This window comes from Monodon monoceros, unplaced genomic scaffold, assembly GCF_005190385.1.
Source record: "Monodon monoceros isolate NGI ecotype Baffin Bay Population unplaced genomic scaffold, NGI_Narwhal_1 Super_Scaffold_19, whole genome shotgun sequence".
Taxonomy (NCBI): domain Eukaryota; kingdom Metazoa; phylum Chordata; class Mammalia; order Artiodactyla; family Monodontidae; genus Monodon; species Monodon monoceros.
The window spans coordinates 35,430,881-35,454,286 of record NW_021703775.1 but is presented as its reverse complement, the minus strand read 5'-3'; the positions used below and the strand labels follow the sequence as shown (position 1 = coordinate 35,454,286).

General features: G+C 36.9%; 1 protein-coding gene across 4 annotated transcripts in view; it reads right to left on the bottom strand.

The window, feature by feature from the left end:
- WDPCP (WD repeat containing planar cell polarity effector) overlaps positions 1 to 23,406 on the bottom strand; it is a 392,633-nt gene that overhangs the window by 235,396 nt on the left and 133,831 nt on the right. For all 4 annotated transcript variants that reach the window (XM_029231558.1, XM_029231559.1, XM_029231560.1 and 1 more), the window contains exons 8-10: positions 21,540 to 21,673; positions 17,849 to 18,040; positions 1,982 to 2,591 (exon numbers count right to left, since the gene is read on the bottom strand). In XM_029231558.1, the coding sequence (XP_029087391.1) occupies positions 1,982 to 2,591; positions 17,849 to 18,040; positions 21,540 to 21,673 (936 nt within the window). The remainder of the gene's footprint in view (positions 1 to 1,981; positions 2,592 to 17,848; positions 18,041 to 21,539; positions 21,674 to 23,406) is intronic.

The following is a 23,406-nucleotide window of genomic DNA, read 5'->3' as shown; positions in this document are numbered from 1 at the left end:
AAACATTAATCTTATAATACATTTTCAAAAATCCTGGGGAACTCCATCTTTAGATCCTTTAAAGAGCCTGTAAAATTTCCCTATTCTATAAAACTTCAGTCATATTGAAAATAAAATTTAAATGATAAATGTCAGTTGCAGAAGTTATCACCTTTTCATTTGAATGCTTGACTTCTATTGGATAATTCTCTTCCAAGAGACCTACTTGGGAAAAAGAGGTGACAGCCAACTCATTGCCTAATTGATTTAGGAACAGTGCCCAGGGAGATAGTCCAATTAAGTTTACAAGCTGGCAATTAGCAGGAAGCCCTCTAAATCCCTACACTGAGAGCCTGTTTACTTTAGTAAGAAGGCAAATGTGCTAGAGATAGGAAGAGAAAGCTGTGCTTTTTGCAAAGCTGTTGTGAGTAGGCCCACAAGGCAGGGCTGAAGAAAGGCTAGGTATACGTCAGAAGACAGCCTTCTGTTTGACAGGTAACTTGGGTTATTGAGAGAGAGAGAAAAGGGAGGGGGGGAGGGAGTTTTAACAGATATGCAAAACATCTAACATCCACTTTAATAAGTGTTGAGTATAGAGACATACCACTGTTAAATGTGTAGTTGGGCAAAGTAGAACTGGATTATCTCATAATAAATGAGATTCCAAACATATTTTTCTTGGACAATACTGACATTATGAATGGATTTAGCTGCATTTTTAATGTGTGGAAAGAACATAGCCCTCACATTATATCCCTGATATCTTTCAAGTTAGTCAAGTCATTTTCATTAGATTTATTTCATGTGTTCAATTTCAGGGGGAAGTAGATCCATAGAAAAACAAAGTAAACTGACAGCTATTTAACAAACACTACAATGTCTTAAAAACTTAACTTTTAGAACAGAGCCAAATCTTATAAGAGGTTTTTAAGTGTATTTACTTTTCTATGTTTTCAAGTTGCGGTGATGTGCATTAATTAAAATCGGTTTTTTAAAACCTAAGTGAGGTTCTTTCAAGAATGTTAAATTATACAAAACTGCCTAAAGGGACTTCCCTGGTGGTGCAGTGGTAAGAATCCACCTGCCAATGCAGGGGACACGGGTTCGACCCCTGGTCCAGGAAGATCCACATGCCGTGGAGCAACTAAGCTTGTGCGCCACAACTACTGAGTCTGCGCTCTAGAGCCCAAGAACCACAACTACCGAGCCCGTGCTCCACAATAAGAGAAGCCACTGCAGTGAGAAGCCTGCACACTGCAACAAAGAGCAGCCCCCCGCTCTCCACAACTAGAGAAAGCCCACGTACAGCCAAAAAAATTAAAAATAAATACCCAACTCTAAAAAAAAACCCCAACAAACTGCCTAAAGGATATCATGTATTTCAGGACATAGCCAGTAATGCAAAACTACAAAAGGCAAAAAAATCACAATAATAAAATTCCGCTTTAAAGCTTCCTGGTTGAAATGGGATACATTAATACACATTTTTCCAAATATTGATTAATACTTTTGAATATTTTAATCTAAAATCTTTAGTAAATGCTAACTAAATATTTCCTTTCTCTTTTTTAAAACACTTGCTTTACACATTTCCAATCTGGGAAGAAATGGACACCTATAATCTAAAATAATTTTAATAGAAAAGTATTACAGAATTTTGTAATGGACATACTTTTAATATATTCTCATGTGTACTATTTCTTAAGGAATTTTTTTAATAGACAGTTTATTTTGGAAAGCAGCAAATGTGGCTAATTCAGTCTTTTTATTCATCACAATGGAAAATTAATGCAATTTCAAAATTCTTCAATATATAATGTACCTTGACATTTAGAAAATCATCCACAAAGCTTTCTTAAGGAAACTATATGAAATGTTTGAAAGGCAAGCACATTGATGGAATGACAAACAGAAAATCTACATTCCAAGAATAGTTTTATTGTCTTAGTTATATTGTCACCATCATAAAAAATTTATTTACTCACCAACTTCCTTGACTTACCAAGTTTAAACAGAAGCACACCCAAAGGTCCTCTGTCAAACTTGAGGAAGAGGAGATCATAGATGTCCCCACTTTCAGGCTTCTTAGAAACAACCTGCGGAGCTATCCACTGCATTTGAACAAGACTGCTAGAAACATCAAAGAATTTTTTGAATTGTAGAGTCTCCCTAGGTGAGCGGTCTTCAGCCAAAAGCTGGATGTTAATAGGAGAAAGAGCCATATCAAAAATTTGCAGCTCCCCTTGGTTACTGCCAACTAGCAGAATGGCACCACTTGGGTGGCAGCTTATTAATGAAGGCAGAACTTCAGCCTGAGCTAAGACAGTCACTCTACGGTGAGTTTCATAAAGAATTACTGAAGAATCTTCACAGCCCAGAATCAGTTTGTCTTCAGTAACATTCCTGCAACAGCTAATGGCCTTCGATCTTAGTGGTATTCTGGTGACTGATACACACTGGATTTTGTGCCGAACACATTCATAGATGCAACTGTCAGCCATGGGCTCTTTGTCTACATTGATGGAGCACTCCACTGTCAACACCTGATAAGGCTGTTTGGTGCCAAAGCGAACATCCAGTGGATCCCATTCCGTGCGTACAGAACTCAGAACCTGTAAGAAATGTATCAAGTATGTTCATATAGACCTTGGTTTTTCTTCAGCTGTCACACATAGCCCTGCATATTAATCTAGAATCCTACTGAATACCATCAACTGTCACCTTAAGTATCAGCAACATATAAGCAGCTATGCGTATATCTCATATAGAACACATATAAATATATATAGCACATATGTAGGACAGCTGCAGAAATTAAACTACAAAATTTTAACTTAAACACTTTGTTTTAGGAAGTCTGTAAATAACATAAAGACAAATATTTCCCATGATATATAAAAACTAATGAAGTGGGCTTTTAGTAAAATAATATGGCTAGCAGAATATCTAAAGACATTAAAAGTTTGATTTTTAAAAGGATGAATAAAGGGCTTAAACAATTTAGTCAATCTCCTTCCAACCCACTACCCCTCCCAATTCTGAAATTATTGGTAAATTACTTACCAGAAATATATTTCTAATTAGTTGGGCAGGGTAGGCAAAGGAAAAACTTTAGAACCCTGTTAACAGTCCTGTAGAAATATTTTACTGTCAGAAAAGATATGAAGGGTTGTTAAGTAGATAAATGACCAATAGAAAGAAATAAGAAGGTAATGCACTAGTTTTAAAATTAAAAAAAAAAGAAAAAGACCTGGTAGGTAATACGATTTGCAATACTGGAGAGGCAAAATTTAAAAAGCATTTCTGGTGCAGAAAGGAAAGGCTACAAAGAAACACCACAGCAGAAGAACAAAGAAATAAAACAGGCCATTCACTTTATTCATATGTAAATGTGGGAAGACAAAAACCTGGAGAGTGGTATCAAAGATAGTTTCTAACACTCTGTCGAAAACTTCAAAATTTAGAAACATTAAAAAGCACATTTCTACACGAGATAAAATTTCACAGAACTATGCATGTGCGCACGCACACACACACACATACACAAGTGCATGTAAAATCCGATGAAATCCAACTAAGGCCAGTACCTGAGTTAATAGTATTATACCAAGGTCTTGTTCCAGGATTTGACAATGTACTGCAGTAATGTAAGATACCATCATTGGGGCAAACAAGGGGAAGAGGTACAGGAAGGGAATTTGCTTTTAGCCTGTTTTGGCAATTACATTAGCAGTTTCTTGAGAGTCAAACTATTTCAAAAAATTTTTTTTCTTTTTTTAAAGCACATACAGCTATGTTACATGGTACTGACTTGGCGAGGGAAAGGGGGTTGATGTGACTCTTTTTAAAAATCCATCCTACACATCATTACCAAACTAACCTTCCAAAACTAAATGTTTTTGCTATCATTCCCCTGTTCAAACCCTTTAATAGCTACCACTAACGAATAAATTAAATTTTTATTCCCCTGCCTGGTATGCAAAACAATATAGGATCCATATCCAAGCCCTTCCCTCCCTCACACTCACTTTCCTGCTCTTGTTTTTCTTTTTTGTCTAATATATGCTTGAGTATGAGCTACATGCCAGGCACTGGTCCTGGCACTGCTGGGGATACAGCAGTAAGTCCTCACCCTCAGAGAACATACACGCTAATGGCTGAATACAAAGTAACAATTCACAAACAAACATACATAGGATGTTAGTGATCCTATATATGTATTTCCTAAGTACTATGAAGAAAAATAAAGCAAAGTAACAGGAATGGGAAGGGGAGGTAATAGAAGTCAGGACAGGCCTCTCTGATAAAGTTGACCTAAAATAAGTGAAGGGTAAGCCATGCAGCCACCTGGGAGAAGAAGGCTCCAGGCAGAGGAAGCAAACATCCTAAGGTAGCACTCTTGGCCTGATGAAGGAACAATGGGAGACCAACATGGCTAGATAAAAGGGAGCAAGGAAGAAAACACTGGGAATTGGGGGAGGGAGAAGATTGTGAAGTGGCTTGTAGGCCATTATAGGGACTTTGGCTTTTCCTCTAAACAAGATGAGAAGCCATAAGGAGGGACAAGATCTGACTCGCAAATTCTAGTGTTATCTCCGACAGTCTCCCTTCATTACTCTACTCTGAGGTCAAACTAAAGCCGCATTTTCCCAGCTCTGTAACTTGTTAAATTAAACAAGGAGGCTGTTCAACTGATGAGGCCCGAATTCCATTGCAACCTCTGTAAGCAAACCAAAACCTAAACCTGTAAATGCCTCAAAGTTACAAAATCAAAACACTAAGGATAACCATTACAACAGCCAATTAGGCTTTAAACTATAGCCAATCAAATAATTTCCTTTCTTTGCTTCTGCACTTTCACTGTCAGTCTTTTCCCTGCCTCATATCAGTAGGATGTTCCTAACCACTTCCAGTTTGGCACTGCCCCACCAGAATCGATTTACTCAAACTCTGAAAACTTTTACTATGCCTCAGCTTATCTTTCAACAGCTTCACTCATGTCCTTTACCTCAGGGGTCCCCAACCCCCAGGCCACAGGCCGGTACCAGTCCGTGGCCTGTGAGGGATCTGGGCCACACAGCAGGAGGTGAGCAGCAGGCAAGCGATCGCAGCTTCACCTGTATTTACAGCAGCTCCCCAACGCTCACATTACCACCTGAGCTCCGCCTCCTGTCAGATCAGCGGCGGCATTAGATGCTCATAGGAGCGTGAACCCTACTGTGAACTGCACATGTGAGGGATCTAAGTAGCACGCTCCTTATGAGAATCTAATGCCTGATGGTCTGAGGTGGAGATGAGGCAGTGATGCTAGCGCTGGGGAGAGGCTGCAAATACAGATTATCATTAGCAGAGACCATAATAAATCAATTGCTTGCAGACACATATCAAAACCCTATCAGTGAGTGGCAAGTGATAATTAAGCTGCATCTGGTGGCAGGCTTTATAGTGGCAAGTGAGTTGATGTACTTCAATTGTACAGCTGCATCTGGTGGCAGGCTTTAAGTCAGAATCCGACATTTATTTTAGTCTGCACATGGCCTGCCCATTATTTTATTTACCACTTCTGTCTGCGCCTCTTTCCCGTACTGAGCACTTGTCTCAGTCACAGTTTTGGTAAGCCCACAAGCTAACCTTAGCCAAAATGAGTAAAAAAACAAATGTCGCTGGAGAGCTTCTTTGAAAAGGAGGAAAGACCAAATGATAAGACAGCAGAAGACTCTAAGACTGCCAACAAAAAGAAAGCTGCATTTAAAAGAAAATACCAAGAGTCCTACTTAAATTAATGGGTTGATTGCAACAGGTGATTCACACTCTCCAAGCCTGCTTTGTATAATATGTGGCAACCGGCTATCCAACAAAGCCATGAAACCTTCAAAACTGCTTCGCCACATGGAGACCAAGCACCCTGCATTAAAAGACAAGCCTTTGGAGCTTTTCAAAAGAAAAAAACGTGAACACAAAGAACAGAAGCAATTATTGAAGGCCACCATTTCATCAAATGTGTCTGCACTGAGAGCATCATTCTTAGCGGCTAACCACATTGCTAAAGCTAAGAAGCCCTTTACTATTGGTGAAGAAGTTGATCCTGCCTGCTGCTAAGGACATCTATTGTGAACTTTTAAGAGAGGCTGCAGTTCAAAAGGTGGCACGTGTTCCTCTTTTGGCTAGCACCGTAACAGACGAATTGATGAAATAGCAGAGCATATTAAGGCGCAATTGTTAGAGAGAAGTAATGAGTCACCGTGGTACGCAATCCAGGTTGATGAGTCTACCAATGCTGACAACAAGGCAACAATGCTTGTTTTTGTGCAATATATTTTTCAGGAGGATGTGCATGAGAATATGCTATGTGCACTTTTGTTGCCAACCAATACCACAGCGGCAGAACTATTCAAGTCTTTGAATGATTACATATCAGGAAAACTGAATTGGTCATTTTGTGTCGGTATATGCACGGTTGGAGCAGCTGCCATGACTGGACGGCTTTCTGGTTTCACTACTCGGGTCAAAGAGGTCACTTCTGAATGTGAGTCTACGCACTGTGTCATCCATAGAGAAATGCTGCCTAGCCGGAAAATGTCACCTGAACTTAACATTTTGCAGGATGTGATTAAAATTATCAACCACATTAAAGTACATGCCCTTAACCCACATCTGTTCATGCAGCTCTGTAAGGAGATGGATGCAGAGCACACATCTTCTCTCATACACAGAAGTGAGACGGCTTCTAAAGGTAGATCACTGGCCAGAGTTTCTGAGTTATGAGAGCCGCTCCAGAGATTTCTTTTAGAAAAACAGTCACCACTGGCAGCACACTTTAGTGACACAGAATGGGTCGCAAAACTTGCTTACTTGTGTGACATATTCAGCCTGCTCAATGAACTCAATCTGTCACTTCAGGGGAGAACGACAACTGTATTCAAGTCTGCAGATAATGTGGCCGCATTCAAAGCCAAACTGGATTTATAGGGGCAACGAGTGAACACTGGGATTTTTCACATGTTTCAAGCATTAGCAGAGATTTGGAAAGAGACGGAGCCCAGGGACTTCTTTCTCCCAGTGGGTGCATGATCACCTATCTCAGCTTTCAAAAGAGTTTGAGCATTACTTCCCAACCACACAAGACCCCCGAACTGGGCAGGAATGGATCCTTGACCCATTTGTGAATAAGCCAGGTGAACTGACCTTGTCCGTGCTAGAAGAGGATCAAACTACTTGAGATCGCAAATGATGGCGGCCTTAAAAGTATGTTTGAGACAACTTCAAATCTCCATACGTTCTGGATTAAAGTCAAGGTGGAATAGCCTGAGATTACCACAAAAGCACTGAAAAGCCTGCTTCCATTTCTAATATCCTATCTTTGTGAAGCAGGGTTTTCTGCAGTGACAGCAACCAAAACGAGATTACAGAGTAGCCTGGACATAGCAACACACTTCGTGTGCCACTGTCTCCCATCACCCCCAGATGGGACCATCTAGTTGCAGGAAAACAAGCTCAGGGCTCCCACTGATTCTGCATTATGGTGAGTTGTATAATTATTTCATTATATACTGCAATGTAATAATAATAGAAATAAGTGCACAATAAATGTAATGCTCTTGAATCATCCCAAAACTATCCCCACACCACCCCCCCATCTGGTCCATGGAAATACTGTTTTCCATGAAACCCGTCCCTGGTGCCAGAAAGGTTGGGGACCGCTGATTTACTTGAAATCCACACTCTTCACCCACACAGACTCAGTATTTCCTACCAACAATACTCACTCTTGAAGAATTAGACCAAATGCTATTTCAGTTTCTGAACTTCTTCCAGCTGGGCAGCATCCTTCCTTCCTTAGATCTCACTTCCATACCCTCTTCCCCACTCCAACTTGGCCAATGTGTGACATTCGTTTGGCCTTTTATTTACTTCTAATTTTTGATCATATGTCATCATTTTGACTATAAGCTTAAAAAAATAAACTGTCTCATCTATTTTACACTTTTTTGTGTATGCTGTGTAGGCAGCTAGCCAAAAACTATGCTGGTAAGAGCTTTTTAAAAAATATATAAAATTTTTAAAAAACCTCACACTATAATGGTGGTTGAATTATCATACTTTCAGAAAGCTTAGAGATTTGTAAAGGAAGCCCTAGGGCAGAAAACTGGGAGGCCAGGTGACACTGAATAGGACCTGAACTCACACAGGGACAGCCTAAAAGGAGGGGCCAAGCAAGACAGCAGTCTTGGCATAGAACAGGTTAGCCCCAAGGTGCAGGAAGAAGGGTCCCAGGCTTCCTCAGTTCCAAAAGTATGTAAGACTCTTCCCAATAGGTTCTGTAGTTTCACCAAGAGAAAGGGGTTAAAAAGGAAGTAAGACCATGGACCCCTTATACGCCTTCTCCTCTACTGCCAATCCCTGATATCTCTAAAAAGCTAGCAAAGGTCAGATTTAATACCAAATTCTGATTAAAAAAAGAAAGGTAACACTATATATTTATTGAAGTATAGTTGATTAACAATATTATATTTGTGATTCAATATTTTTATAGATTAGACTCCATTTAAAGTTATTACAAAATAATGGCTGCATTTCCCTATTTAATACCCTACTCCTATTTTGCCCTTCCCCCATCCCTCTCCTCACTGGTAACCACTAGTTTGTTTTCTGTATCTGTAAGTCTGCTTCTGTTTTGTAATATTAATCTGTTTTATTTATTAGATTCCACATATAAGTGTTAATACAGAGTATTGTCTTTCTTTGTCTGACTTATTCCACTAAGCACACTATTCTCTAGGTCTATCCGAGTCTCTCCACATTGTTGCAAATGGTTTCATTCCTTTTTATGGCTGAATAATATTCCATTATATATATATAAACACAAATATATATATATACCACAACTTGTTTATCCATTCATCTGTCGATGGACACTTAGGTAGCTTCCATGTCTTAGCAATTGTAAACAGCGCTCTTGTGAACATTGGGGTACACGTATCTTTTCAAATTAGTTTCTCTGGATGTAACCAGTAGTAGGATTGCAAGATCATATGCTAACTCTAGTTTTTTAAGGAACCTCCATACTGTTCTCCATAGTGGCTGTATCAATTTATATTCCCACCAACAGTGCAGGAGAGTTCCCTTTTCTCCACACCCTCTCCAGCATTTATTGTTTATAGATTTTTTGATGATGGCCATTCTGACTGGTGTAACGTCACACCTCATTGTAGTTTTCATTTGCATTTCTCTAATAATTAGTGATGTTGAGTATCTTTTCATGTGTCTATTGGCCATCTGTATGTCTTCTTTGGAGAAATATCTATTTAGGTCTTCTGCCCATTTTTTGATTGGGTTGTTTTCTTGATATTAAACTGTATGAATGAGCTGTTTGTATAATTTGGAAATTAATCCCTTGCCGGTAGCATTGTGTGCAAATATTTTATCCCAGTACGCTGGTTGTCTTTTCATTTTTTTAATGGTTTCCTTTGCTATGCAAAATCTTTTAAGTTTAATTAGGTGCCACTTGTTTATTTTTACATTCATTGCTCTAGGAGGTGGATCCAAAAGGATATTGCTGCAATTTATGTCAAAGAGTGCTCTGCCTATGTTTTTCTCTAAGAGTTTTATAGTGTCCAGTCTTACATTTAGGACTTTAGTCCATTTTGAGGTGTGTGTGTGTATGGTGTTAGAAAGTGTTCTAATTTCATTCTTTTCAATGTAGCTGTCTAGTTTTCCTAGCACCACTTACTGAAGAGACTTTCCTTCCTCTATTGTATATCCTTGCCTGCTTTGTCATAGATTAGGTGACCATAGGTGGGTGGGCTTATCTCTGGGTGTTCTATTCTGTTCCATTGATCTATATGTCTGTTTTTGTGCCAGCACCATACTGTTTTGATTACTGTAGCTTTGTAGTCTGAAGTCAGGGAGACTGATTCCTCCAGCTCTGCTTTTCTTTCTCAAGATTGCTTTGGCTATTCGTATTTTTTTCTGTTTCCATACAAATTGTAAAAATTTTTTGATCTGATTCTGTGAAAAATGCTATTGGTAATTTGACAGGGATTGTGTTGAAACTGTAGATTACTTGGGGTACCACAGTCATTTTGACACTGTTGATTCTTCCAACCCAAGAACATGGTATATCTCTCCACCTGTTTGTGTCATCTTTGATTTCTTTCATCAGTATCTTTAAGTTTTCTGAGTACAGGTTTTTTGCCTCCTTAGATAGGTTTATTCCTAGGTATTTTCTTTTTTTTATGTGATGATAAATGGTACTGCTTCCTTAATTTCTCCTTCTGATCTTTTGTTGTTAGTATATAGGAATGCAAGAGATTTCTGTGTATTAATTTTTTATCCTGCAAGTTTACCGAATTCATTGGTGTGCTCTACTAGTTTTCTGGTAGCATCTTTAGTATTTTTCTATGTATAGTATCATATCATCTGCAAACAGTGACAGTTTTACTTCTTCTTTTCCAATTTGGATCCCTTTTCTTTTTTTTCTCTGATTGCTGTGGCTAGGACTTCCCAAACTATGTTGAATAAAAGTGGACCGAGTGGGCATCCTTGTCTTGTTCCTGATCTTAGAAGGAATGCTTTCAGAATTTCACCATTGAGTAGGATGTTAGATGTGCGTTTGTCATATATGGCTCTTATTACGCTAAGGTATGTTCCCTCCATACCCACTTTCTGAAGAGTTATCATAGATGTTGAATTTTATCAAAAGCTTTTTCTGCATCTATTGAGATGATCATATTGTTTTTATTCTTCAATTTGGTAATGTGGTGTATCACACTGATTGATTTGTGAATATTGAAAAATCCTTGCATCCCTGGGATAAATTCCACTTGATCAAGGTGTATGATCCTTTTAATGTATTGTTGGAGTCAGTTTGCTAGTATTTTGTTGAGGATTTTTGCATCTATGTTCATCAGTGATACTGGCCTGTAATTCTTTTCATGATATCTTTGGTTTCGGTAACAGGGTGATGGTGTCCTCATAGAAAAGGTTCTGAAGTGTTCTGTCCTCTGCAATATTTTAGAATAGTTTCAGGACGATAGGTGTTAACTCTTCTCTAAATGTTTGGTAGAATTCACCTATGAAGCCACCTGGTCCTGGACTTTTGTTTGTTGGGAGTTTTTAAATTACTGATTCAATTTCAGTACTGGTAATTGGTCTGTTCATATTTTCTATTTCTTCCTGGTTTAGTCTTGAGAGATTGTACCTTTCTAAGAATTTGTCCATTTCTTCTAGAATGTACCAGTTTAGTGGCATGTAGTTCTTCATAGTAGTCTCTTATAATCCTTTGTGTTTCTGTGGTGTCTATTATAACTTCTCCTTTTTCGTTTCTGATTTTATTGATTTGGACTGTCTCCCTTTTTTTCTTTTTTTATGAGCATTTTTTTTTTTTTAAGGAATTTTGCCTTTTTTTTTCCAAATTTTATTTATTTATTTGTTTATTTATTTATGGCTGTGTTGGCTCCTCGTTTCTGTGTGAGGGCTTTCTCTAGTTGTGGCAAGCGGGGGCCACTCTTCATTGCAGTGCGCGGGCCTCTCACTATCGCGGCCTCTCTTGCTGCGAAGCACACGCTCCAGACGCGCAGGCTCAGTAATTGTGGCTCACGGGGCTAGTTGCTCCGCGGCATGTGGGAACTTCCCAGACCAGGGCTCGAACCCGTGTCCCCTGCATCGGCAGGCTGATTCTCAACCACTGCGCCACCAGGGAAGCCCCTCCCTTTTCTTCTTGATGAGTCTGTCTAAAGGTTTATCAATTTTGCATATCATTTAAAAGAACTAGCTTTTAGTGTCATTGATCTTTTCTTTTTTTTTTAGTCTCTATTTCATTTATTTTTGCCCTGACCTTTATGATTTCTTTCCTTCTACTAACTTTGGGTTTTGTTTGTTCTTTCTCTACTTGCTTTAGGAGTAAAGTTTGGTTGTTTACTTGAGATCTTTCTGGTTTCCTGCGGCAAGCTTGTATCGCTATAAATTTCCCTCTCAGAACTGCTTTTGCTGCATCCCATAGGTTTTAGATCATCGTGTTTTCTTTTTCATTTGCCTCAAAAAATGTCTCATTTCATTTTTTGATTTGCTTTTTGATTTCTTCAGTGATTCAGAAACCAGACCTTACTGAAGAAACCGATAATTCCAGGTTTGCAGCAGGAAATGTACAAGAAAGCATGGACCGTATTGTTACACCAGAGGGAAGCTACCCAAGACTACTGAGGTCATGACAAGAAGAGGAGCCAACTTGAGGAGGTTCCCACTGCCCAAAGTTAAGAATCTGAGCTTTCTAAAGGATAACAATTACAATTTATGAAACCCATTAAGTCAAGTATGTTTAAATCCATGAATTAATAATGCTATTAAAAAAACAAAAACTAATTGGTTACCTTCAGGGAGTGATAGGGAACCAATTCAATCTTGAAAACTAGTAAATAAAAGAAACAGATGCTTATCCTGATTATACTATATGAATCCAGTCACTGGGAAAACAAGTAGGAGATGAGTAGAAGTGTCTCATTATAAAAATATCACAATTAATAAAAAAAAAAAATATCATTACATATCACCATTTTGCAACCGTCATGAATTACTGGATCTAGGCATTAAGCATCAACAGCTGCTAAAATCAAAAAAGAGAGACAACCAAAAGAGAGAAAGAGAACCTGATATTATGTGCCTTCTGATTAAAAAGCACTCCTTTGCACACAGTCTTGACAAAACTGACTACTAACTTGCAGAATTTTCAAAAGAAAAAGAAACTTGTTGAACCATACCATGATGATGGAACAACAAAATCCAGACTGTGGGACACTGCAGTTTCAACAGATAAATTTTAATTTAAAAAAAAGGGATGGAGTGGGAACTTGCAGATTAAAAGAGAGTTAAAAGACACATTAACATGTTTTAAATAGATAATAGTAAACTACAGTTTTGCAGGATGCACATTTAGGTGATAAAAACTATATGAGAAAATGTGTAAAAGTCACAATAGAGGTTACTTTGGGGCACCAGGAAAGGGTTGAGATCAAAACAGAGTACGTGGCGCTACTGCTGGTGCCTGGCAAAGTTCTATTTCTTGACCTGAGTGTGGTTCAGGGGTGTTTCCTTAGTAAAAGCTCATTAAACTATATATTTAGTCTCTGTAGTTTTCCTTAGTGTGCTTTAAAATAAAGAGATTTAAAAAAAAATCATCCCTAAAATAGAAAATCTTGGTTATCTGGTTGAAAGCTAACACAGTTCATACATTTCTTTGGAAGAGATATCTTTTAAATATTTTGGCTTTTCAGTTGAATGCATTTATAATGCTTTCTGAATACTTCTTTTATCAAATTATACTGTATTAAAAGTTGGTCACATTTTGACTTTCCCATCAGTTGGCTGCTCCTCTAAATCACTGCAAAATTAGTTTTTAATTTTTATGGGAAAAAAGTTACCTTTGTGAGGTTTTATTTCCCTAGCCCTGACAACAGGTTTTAAGGTTTAATAGCTCTGCTTATGTGTTTTTGATTAATTTGGTTAAAAAAATTCAAGTGACCTTTTCTGAGTAAGATATCTTGAAATTACTGCCATACTCAGAAAGCATTATCAAATCCATACAGCTGAAAAGCTAAAACATCTGCTTGAATACAAAGGTAAGGAAAGAGTAAGTTGTGTTGTCACCACATTTTTGACAAAGTTAATGAATTAAATAGTTCTATGATGATGGTAATCACCTTTTCCAAATTTAAGTACAAAGAGTGTGAGGAATTTAAGTAAAAATGACTACCATGTTATGTACAATAATCCATACAAACATCATTAAAAACTATTTTTAAGTGAATCGTACTGATAAAAAATTTCTTTTTCTTCATACTATTGTATATTTTTCAAAACAAAATTTTTCCCCCTAGACTACATAAATCTCTCTGTTCTGTGCTTCTAATTAAGATATGTACTGTTGTTTAGAGCTCTGCAGTGTGAAATTAGACCAGCAGTTTTCTAATATCCATAAAATAAATTAAGAAATGTTCCTCCTCTGAAAGACAGATAATTCAGTCACAGAGAGCTTACTTCTATGTTTCCTTTGTTTTCTTTTTTTTTTGCTGCTTGGTAAGCCAATTTTCTACTTGGAATTTACTGTTAACACTCTCATTTGGTTCAGTATGTGGGCTTTATCCTTTCCATGGTCTGTTATGCAAAAGAGATGGCTTAAAAATTTTTTTCCAGTCTGCTGTAAAGCAGTGGATCTCAACTTGGATGCACATGAGAATCACCTAGGGAACCTGTAAAAGAATACTGATGCCTCCTACCCCTCTGGAGATTCTGATATAACTGGTCTGGGTGGGCTCCTTTGTAAAAGCTCTGCAGGTGACTGTAATGTGTTGCCAAGGCTAAGAACCACTACTCTAGGATCTTGCCATTGTCCAAATAAAAGCTTACTATCTTTTCTGATTGAAATTGGGTGGGAAATTATTTTTTTTAAGTTCTATCATTTAATAGATGCAAAGATTAAATTTCTTCTCTATGAGGCTGCTACTTTTTTAGTCTGAGTTTTAGGGTTTAAGAGTATATCATATCTCTTATTCTGAGGATTAGCTCAAGGAGTCTATTGGTTGCTAGTGAAAAAATATTTAAAGACATATGCCTGAATATTACTTTTATAGACTAGTGGTTTTAATTCATGTTACCCTAAATAATGTGCTACAATTCACAGTTAAAGATTATGTCTTCACACACACACAAACAATTATTTCCCCAGACATTTCTTCCAAAAGCCATTCACCTTTTGCATATAGAAGTTCACGTGAGGTTCTGAAAAAGAAATCTTTACAAATTTTCCTAACAGTTTAATTTTTTTTTTTTTTTTTTTTTGCGGTACGCGGGCTCTCACTGTTGTGGCCTCTCCCGTTGCAGAGCATAGGCTCTGGACGCACAGTCCCAGCAGCCATGGCTCACGGGCCCAGCCGCTCCGCGGCATGTGTGATCCTCCCGGACTGGGGCACGAACCCATGTCCCCTGCATCGGCAGGCGGACTCTCAACCACTGCGCCACCAGGGAAGCCCTAACAGTTTAATTTTGATAGACTGATTGAAAGAGCCAAATTCAAGACAAAAGCTACTTGACAAAAAAAATGAATTATATATCTTAATATATTATGATCAAAAAATTAGCTATGCAGTCAGTGGTGAACAATTAAAAATCAGGTGCAAGTATTATATACAACTTCATGAAAATCTATTCAAATACTTAAATAAGATGGATTATTTTCCAAAAATACAAATTAAGGAAAATGACTCAAGGAAAATATAGAATTTCCGAAAAACAAACAACCCTCGAAAAATGGAATCAATTATAAAAAATCTACCTTCCTTGAAAGACAGCACACCCAGGCAGTTCTATATGAGTTTTACCAAACATTCAAGTATCATATAATTCCTTTTGGGACTAGTTCAGAGAGGAGAAAAGAGAAAAGCTAGTCAAATCACTCTATAGGGGTAGTACAACTTTGATATGAAACTTATAAAGGATAGTAAAAAAAGTAAAATTGTGGGCTTCCCTGGTGGCGCAGTGGTTGGGAGTCTGCCTGCCGGTGCAGGCGGTGCAGGTTCGTGCCCTGGTCCAGGAGGATCCCGCATGCTGCGGAGCGGTTGGGCCCGTGAGCCATTGCCGCTGGGCCTGCGCATCCGGAGCCTGTGCTCCGCGAGGGGAGAGGCCATGGCAGTGAGAGGCCCGCGTACCGCAAAAAAAAAAAAAAAAAAAAAAAAAAAAGTAAAATTATGTACCAACCTTGAGCAAATTGTATATCCTCTTTAAAGTTCCTCCCTTATTATCTCTCTAGGTAGAAACAATCATTCCCCACTGGCTCCTCTACAGCTTACACATACTCTATCCACAGCATTATTTAACACTTTAGTGTACTCACATGTTTTCATATTTGTCTCTCATTGGTAGACACTAAGATCCTTGCGGGCAGGGATAGTTTTGTATTTATACCCCCTGGCATGAATACAGTGCTTACTTCATGGTCATGCTCAGTAGTTGATGAATGATGTGAAAAGAGAGAGGGAAGGGCCTTTCAGGTAGAAATACCAGTAATTTGTACAGACAGGAGGTGGGAAAAAAAGAAGCAGTAAACCATTTGGCTAGAACATAGATTTGTATAAAGAAATAACATTGGAAAGGTAAGTCAGGGCCAGTCAGGGGGACCTTTTCAGTGCCGAGGCTAAGTTTAGTTTCAAAATCTACTGATGGCGTTTGAACATGCAATGGCTAAATCAGACCTGTGCTTCAGAATCCAGATGTGCACGTTTTTGAGGTGCCCAGGACCTATGTGGTTTAAATCCATCATTTTAAAAATTAGAAAACTACAGTCAGAGAGGGTAGGTGATCTACCCAAGGCCAAAGAACATAGTATTAGTTAAAAGCAGGCAGAAGCTGACAGGAAGTAAATTTGATTAAAGTCACACAGTATATGGTCAACCAACAGGCAAACCAAGGTTTATACAACTCCGAAGTCCATAAACTAGATGACACCAGGAGATGAAGTACATAGACCATACGTATACCCTTTTTGAACAGTCCTAATTTCAGGTAATAAACTCATTTCAAATAAAGGTAATTTGTGTAATGTAAAACTAAAGGCTGATTTATATTATTTTTACTTTTATTATAAAACAGAACATTTAAAAGAATTCTAGTTGGCTTTATTATATTAAGTCATTTTGATTAAGTCTTTTATTCAGTTAGCTTCTGGACCCAAGATCAATAAAATGGTGGGCATGAACAGGAATTGAACAGGAATAAAGCACTTCTTTATCCTCACAAAATCCATACCTGAAGCATTACAACTGGTATTAGTTACTACAACAAATTGGAAAAGTTCCAGAAAAAGGTAAAATAATTAGTTAAAAAGGACTCTTCAGTCTTAAAAGATAGCCTGTAAATTTATAAAACCAGAAGAGGTAGGTAGGGATAGAGAAAACTTGTTCATTGTATCTCAGAATACTAATTCTGAAAAATTAAAAAACTTAAAGCCTAAAAGATAATGGATTTAGAGAAAATACAGGAACATACTATTTTACCCAAGCCAAAACATTAAAAAAAACAGGTTGGAGGAGGTTGCTTTTTTTTTAATTACATAAAAAAAGAAACAGAATTTCATACTCAAAGTACTGATGCAAGGTGAAAATAGCCATAGGTTCATGATAATGAATGATGATGGAGAACCACTGTCAGGAATAGATAGGGCAAGATCTTGTCTGCACCTCTTAGATTAACCCTTTTTGTGCTCCTGTCCCAGGCAGGAAACTAGACTGAGAAGGCTGCTCTTCTAAAGCCCTCCTTACAAATCCTTGCCCCAGCCATGGTTTGGCACCACAGTCTTGCAGAAAATAGGCATCTGACTAATGTTTGCTACCTAACTGAAGTTTAAAGAAGGTGATTGATAACATAGCTTCGATAGGCATGAAATCATGAGCAAACAGTAATGACAGTACTAATAATGATAATGACAAGAATCACAATAGTAATTGAGAGTTTAATATATGTAGTTATTGCTCTAAATGCATGTATTATCTCATTCATCTTCGTTAACTTTATTTTTCAAATAATGAAACCATAGAGGTTAGTAATCTGCTCAAGGACAGAGAGCTAGGTAGTGGCAAAGCTAGGATTTGAACCCAGAAGCTTGTGCTATTAATCACTATGCTATTCAGGCAAGTCCTGAAACTGTGTATCCTCCAGATGTGATACTTTAAGGGATCCCATTTCATATGTAATTGCCTTTGTTGAACATTCGGAAAATAAATTATATGTTTTTAAAAGTATTCACACTTATTTCAGAATAGAAAACTAATAATCCTATTTTATTTTCTCTTCAATAAAATGTATAGATTTGCTTTAGATTTACCTCCAGTCTTCCTTGAGCATAACCCAGGAGCAGCAGATTGGCTCTGTCTTTCTCAGAAGAAATGGGGGCCCAAAGCCAAGCATCATCACTGACCAGTGGCCACCAGCAAACAACTATATCTTGAACACAATTGATAGCTAGACGACGCTGTGTTGTCCTGTTTACTGGGCCAGGGATTTCATAATAGGAAATCTAATGGTTAAAAAAAAAAAAAAAGCAGACAAGGATCATTTTTAAAATGCAAAATCCTCAAAGTATTGCAAAAATTAAAGCATCTGTAAATGTAGATAAATGCAAGTAAATATGCATGTTAAACATGTGCTTAAGGAGGTGTCAGAATTTACCAAATTCTTTTGACACATATATAAAAAAGACATATGTTCAAAATTCTCCCCATTTTTAGCAGAGGAAAGGAAAAGGAGAAATGTGAGTTAGGGAGGAATTGGCCATAGCAATCCCAATCAGTACCAAAATGTACAGTCATGGTTGCTTGACAGTATCGACCTACACATAGGATTTAAGACCGGCTATATTAAATGACAAGTTCAGTACTGCTGACCAAGAGTGTCTGACTACTGTTTAAGACATAACATGTTAACAATGACTGAATGACTGACAACAATAAAAGGAAAAACAACTTGAGGCAAATATCACTTTAAAGAATATATGAGACACATACACAAAAATTCTGCATAAAGGGATAAGTCACAGCATCATGCTGCATAAAAGTTTATGCAGCTTCTGAGAATTATGCTTTTCTTTCTTAGGACGGATTTGTAGAATTTATTATTCAAACTATGTTATTTTGGAACATGGTTATTTGAAAACATAAGCACGGCACCATCTGGGTGACACATGCCAAGGAAATATAGATTGCACCGTATTTCTGCTTAAGGAATTAATGGAAGGTTGATAGCTTGGAAGCCAAAAAAAAAAAAAAAAACTATCTTGCCATTGCTGGTCAGCAATAATCGAACCACTTTCTGGGGATTAAGCGCATGGCTAAGCCTACTGGACCAGACACTAGCAAAGGGCAGGGGGTCTTCTTATCAGAGAAATGCTTCTGGAGCCAGTCTCACTACATGACAGATTGCTTTCATATTCCTGTCTGCAAGGCAACAAAGGATGGCAGTAATGCGATAATGCCAGAGTGCAATGGGTGTTAAGAACCCGTTGCATTTATGTATTGTATTTAGTAAATAATCAGGCTCATCCAAATTGTGATCTCACCACTCAACCAAGGCCATTAAAATCAAGGTTAATGCTTTAATAATCCTCTGCTATTTTTTTTAATATGGTCAAAAGGAACTCTTTTCTATTTGCATGCCCATAATATTATTGACCTCTTCATCCTCTGAATGCACATCAAAAGGAACTGAAATCAAAGTAATTACCAATGTTGTTCTCTCATGGTAAACATTTAACTCCTTGCACTGTCCCTGTCCCTTCACTGTTAAATAAATTGAATTGGATTTTTAAAATGTAGACAGGAAAACCCGTTAAAGGTCAACACTTTCAGGATATTTCCCCTACATTTTTCTTTGCCAAAATTGTTTCAATCTAAAAGGATTAAATTATGGTACAGCTGTAAAGAAAAGCAGAATTATAGTACTCTACACTATTTCCTTGTTTTAAAATCCAAATGGGCAATGACAGACAACACAGATGTACTTTATGCTTTGAAGTGCAAATTCTTATATTTAAGCTCTCAATATCACTATTTTAACTAGCTATCTTCTTAAGAGAAATACCACAATGGAATTGCTAAGTCCTTAAAAATATAGCTACATTATTTTGATGTCCTACCTGCCATGTAAACATGTTACTTAAGAATTTCTAGATGAGAACTGGCACTTTCAGTCCTCACATAATGCAAATCATATATGTTATCTGAAATTTCATGTTTGCTATGAGTATTAATGGCATCAGTGTTGTATCACAATGGTCAGGAAGGCAAGTGAAATGAGTAAGTTTCTTAAAACATCCTTCCAATGGACAAATGGCAGTTTTTACTAAGTATTTAAATACCTATATTTAAAATACTGAACCAGAAAATGAAATCCATGGGTTTTCCAAAGGGAAGCAGGCTACTTCTCTAATGTAAAGAAATGACATGGAGTGCTCATGGAGTGCTTAATTTCTCAAAGCTAAAGGCAGAATGAATAAACAAATAAGTAACTCCCTTATTCAAGGTATAGGGCCCATATACTCGGTCTATTTTTCACATCTTTTCATCAGAAAAGATGACATCCTGACAGTTTCTCTCTGCTCTCATTAACGGGGAGCTAATATCATTCAGCTGAGAAGATTTTGCCAAATTATCCACCACACCTAAGATGGAGAAACTAGTCATACAAAATTTTATATAAATGCATTAAAAACAGTTACTTTAATAGCTTGAGCTAATGCATACTGGTGCATTTTAAAGACCAGTATTAGTAAATAAACAACATTTTAAGTAAATCTACAGTTAGCCATTCTGGAAAATAATATCCCATTAAGAATGCTAAACCAATTTTTTTTACTAAATATATGAATACCACTGATTTTCAGTTTAAAAGAATCAATATTATACAAAGTGTTATAGAAGCTCCACAAAGTTGGCAGACAAAACCAAATTTTAGTTTATTACCACAGTGAAACACTTATTTAATGTATTTTATCCCATGTTAAAAATCTTTTTTATAAGAGTAGATCTTTCCACTAAATAAAATTAAATCTTCCCATACCACCACCACCTCAGTCACAATAAGAAATAATGCAAAAGGGCAAAATGTTAGGTTAAATACTACTTTTCAAACACACACACAAAGTTGACTTTTAAGAATCTTTGCCCTTGTTACAGACACTCTAGGTATGGTGTAAGTGTGCATCTTGTTTAAGGAAGCTGTATATCAGCCCCGTTCCCAGTGAACTGTCTCAAATCCACGTCACAGAGGCTGGATCAATCTTGCAAACACAAGTCCTTGCTGAAAAGAGGCCTTGAACTGAAACAGCCTGGAAAATGTATTAGATACTCATCCTACCAGAGAGTATGCCTTCCAAGCAGTTAAAATGTAATGTGGCAAAACTTAAATTAAATACATCATTTAAAATAAAAATCCTGCCTTAACAGATGTAAGGTCCCTGATACAAGGAAACAAATTACCTGGAGTTACTGAAGGGAGAGATACTAACACAGGAAGGAGATTTCTTTTTGCATTTTTCTCCACAGTTAGAGTTGGGTGTGGGGGGCGGGGGAGTCTTCCCACTCTTCGTTTATTACACATTTCTATTAACCTTTGAAAGTGCCTTCTTCTTTCTTTCTTTTCTTGTGAAATGGAAGCCAGAGCAGCTATCCTTGCCTAGAAGGATGATACCGGGTCTTAGGGGAAAATGAGAATGGTGTATATACTACCACTAGCAAGAAAACCATTTTCGAACGTATAACTTGCCTCTATTATCTGTCTCTGACTTCCGTAAGTACTATATAAATTACTCCAAGCATGCCACTGTTAGACCCCCATAATGAGAGTGAAAAAGAGAACTCTGGATGGCCACTGTTTCTAGTTGATCAAGCTTAATCTTACAATAACTCTGGTTTTTCTGAAATCCAGAATCATTCAATAAAAACAAGCATAACATCAACTCATGTGATACTCTAGCATACCTTAATAATTAACAATATGACTATATAAAATGAAATCTCTACCTTATAATCCAAGGCTGAGAGTTTTTCCAGTCTTTTGTTTATATCAGGAGAACCCATCTTCTTGGTAAACTGAATAAAACATAGTTTGTTTTGTGCCAAAAATGATAAGATGATAAAGCTGTCTGTGAGAAGAGCTTAAAAAAATAAAAGATTTGATAATACTAGCAAATACTAAGTTGGAATAAAATAATAAAGAATTAACAGTTTCTTCCACTGAAATGTTACAAAAAACTATTTTCAGAAGATAAATGAATATTAATTGAAATAACTAAAGTCTCCTAGATACCATTATGACATTTTACAAAGATAATAAAGATACTGGGAATAAACAACAATCATCAATCTAATCATGCATGGATTTGATACTTTTTCTTTTTTCCTAAGACCATTTCAATATACACTGATGTTTGGGGACAACCTCCAAATAAGATGTATTTGGAATAGGGCTAAGAAAAGCATAAAATAGACCGTTTCACATCTGAATGTAAAGATAAAAACGTTCACTTTTATTTGTGCTTAGCCTTTAATCCTGTGTTTATATGATATAAACCATCTGAGAATAAATTGGATTTATTAGGGGATACAGATCCGTGTTCTCCACCAATTTTTAAAAAAATTTTTCATCAATGAATCTTCTTTCTGAGGGTATACTAGTTGAATGAAATAAAGCATATTATATCCAATACACACATTATATAAAATATTTGATAATGAAGAGTAGCAAAAATATTTCTACAGCTTTATTTTTAGAGCACACAGGTAGATAATTAATATTCACAGGTTACATAAAGGGCCGTTAATGTTATAAAAATTGTTGATAAAAACATATAGTAGGAATTTGAGAAATGTTTTACATTGTTCTCAGCATAAAGAAATTATTGAATGTTTTATATATTTTTCTTTACTTCCATACCCTGACTGTGCAAGCAGTAACCAACAGTATATCTACACAATTACAGGAGAATCTGGAGAACTGCCAAGAAATCACATTGTTATCATGGTCTCATGAGAGTGTATCATTTGTGGTATAAATAAAAGAAACAAGTGAAAAAAGATATGTCAGTGACATGAATAGTGTTGGAAGTCTCCTTTTAATTCTTATGGAGGAGAATCAATATGACAAAATCATCACAGCCACTATTTTCTTTGCAGTGTCAATGAAGGGGTCAATTATTAGACATGAAAATGGAACCTCTTCCATAGGGAAGCTTCCTTAGCACCATGATCCTATAAGGAAAAGGAAATGGCACACTTATAACCTTAACCCCAGCTTTCATTATCAGGAATATGGCTAATGATAGCCACCCTGCAGAGCGCTTTTCTCTGCAGGATTTATTCAGAGATATTTATTCAGAGATAGCTAGTGAGCATACACAACAGAAAGAAGGTTTCTGTAATCTAACCTCTGTTCTTTCCATTAGATCACACTTTCCTTTGATTATTCAATTAAAGATACTGACAATTTTCAATCTCTAATGATAATGCAATCTGTTTCTTAGCCCATTTTTTTTACCTTGAATTAAGGAACATAATCTTAAAACTTCAGGAGTCAGCACACCGTAGTGCAAAGAAAATGGGCTTTGCAGCCAGAACCTGGGTTCAAATCTCAACCTAGTCATTTTTGGGCTAGTCCTTAGTATCTCATTAGTGGTCATGTTCCTTAGTATTTCAGCTTCAATTTCCTTATCCATAAAATGGAAATAACTATACCTTATAAGGAATAGTTTTTTTAATTAAATGATATATGTAGGTTAGCACAGCATAGAGCCTTTTAGGGATTAATAAATGTTAGTACCCTACTTTTTCAATTACTGGCTTAAAGTCTTTTTTTATGTGCTTCGTAGCAATTATGTACTGATTGTGGTAT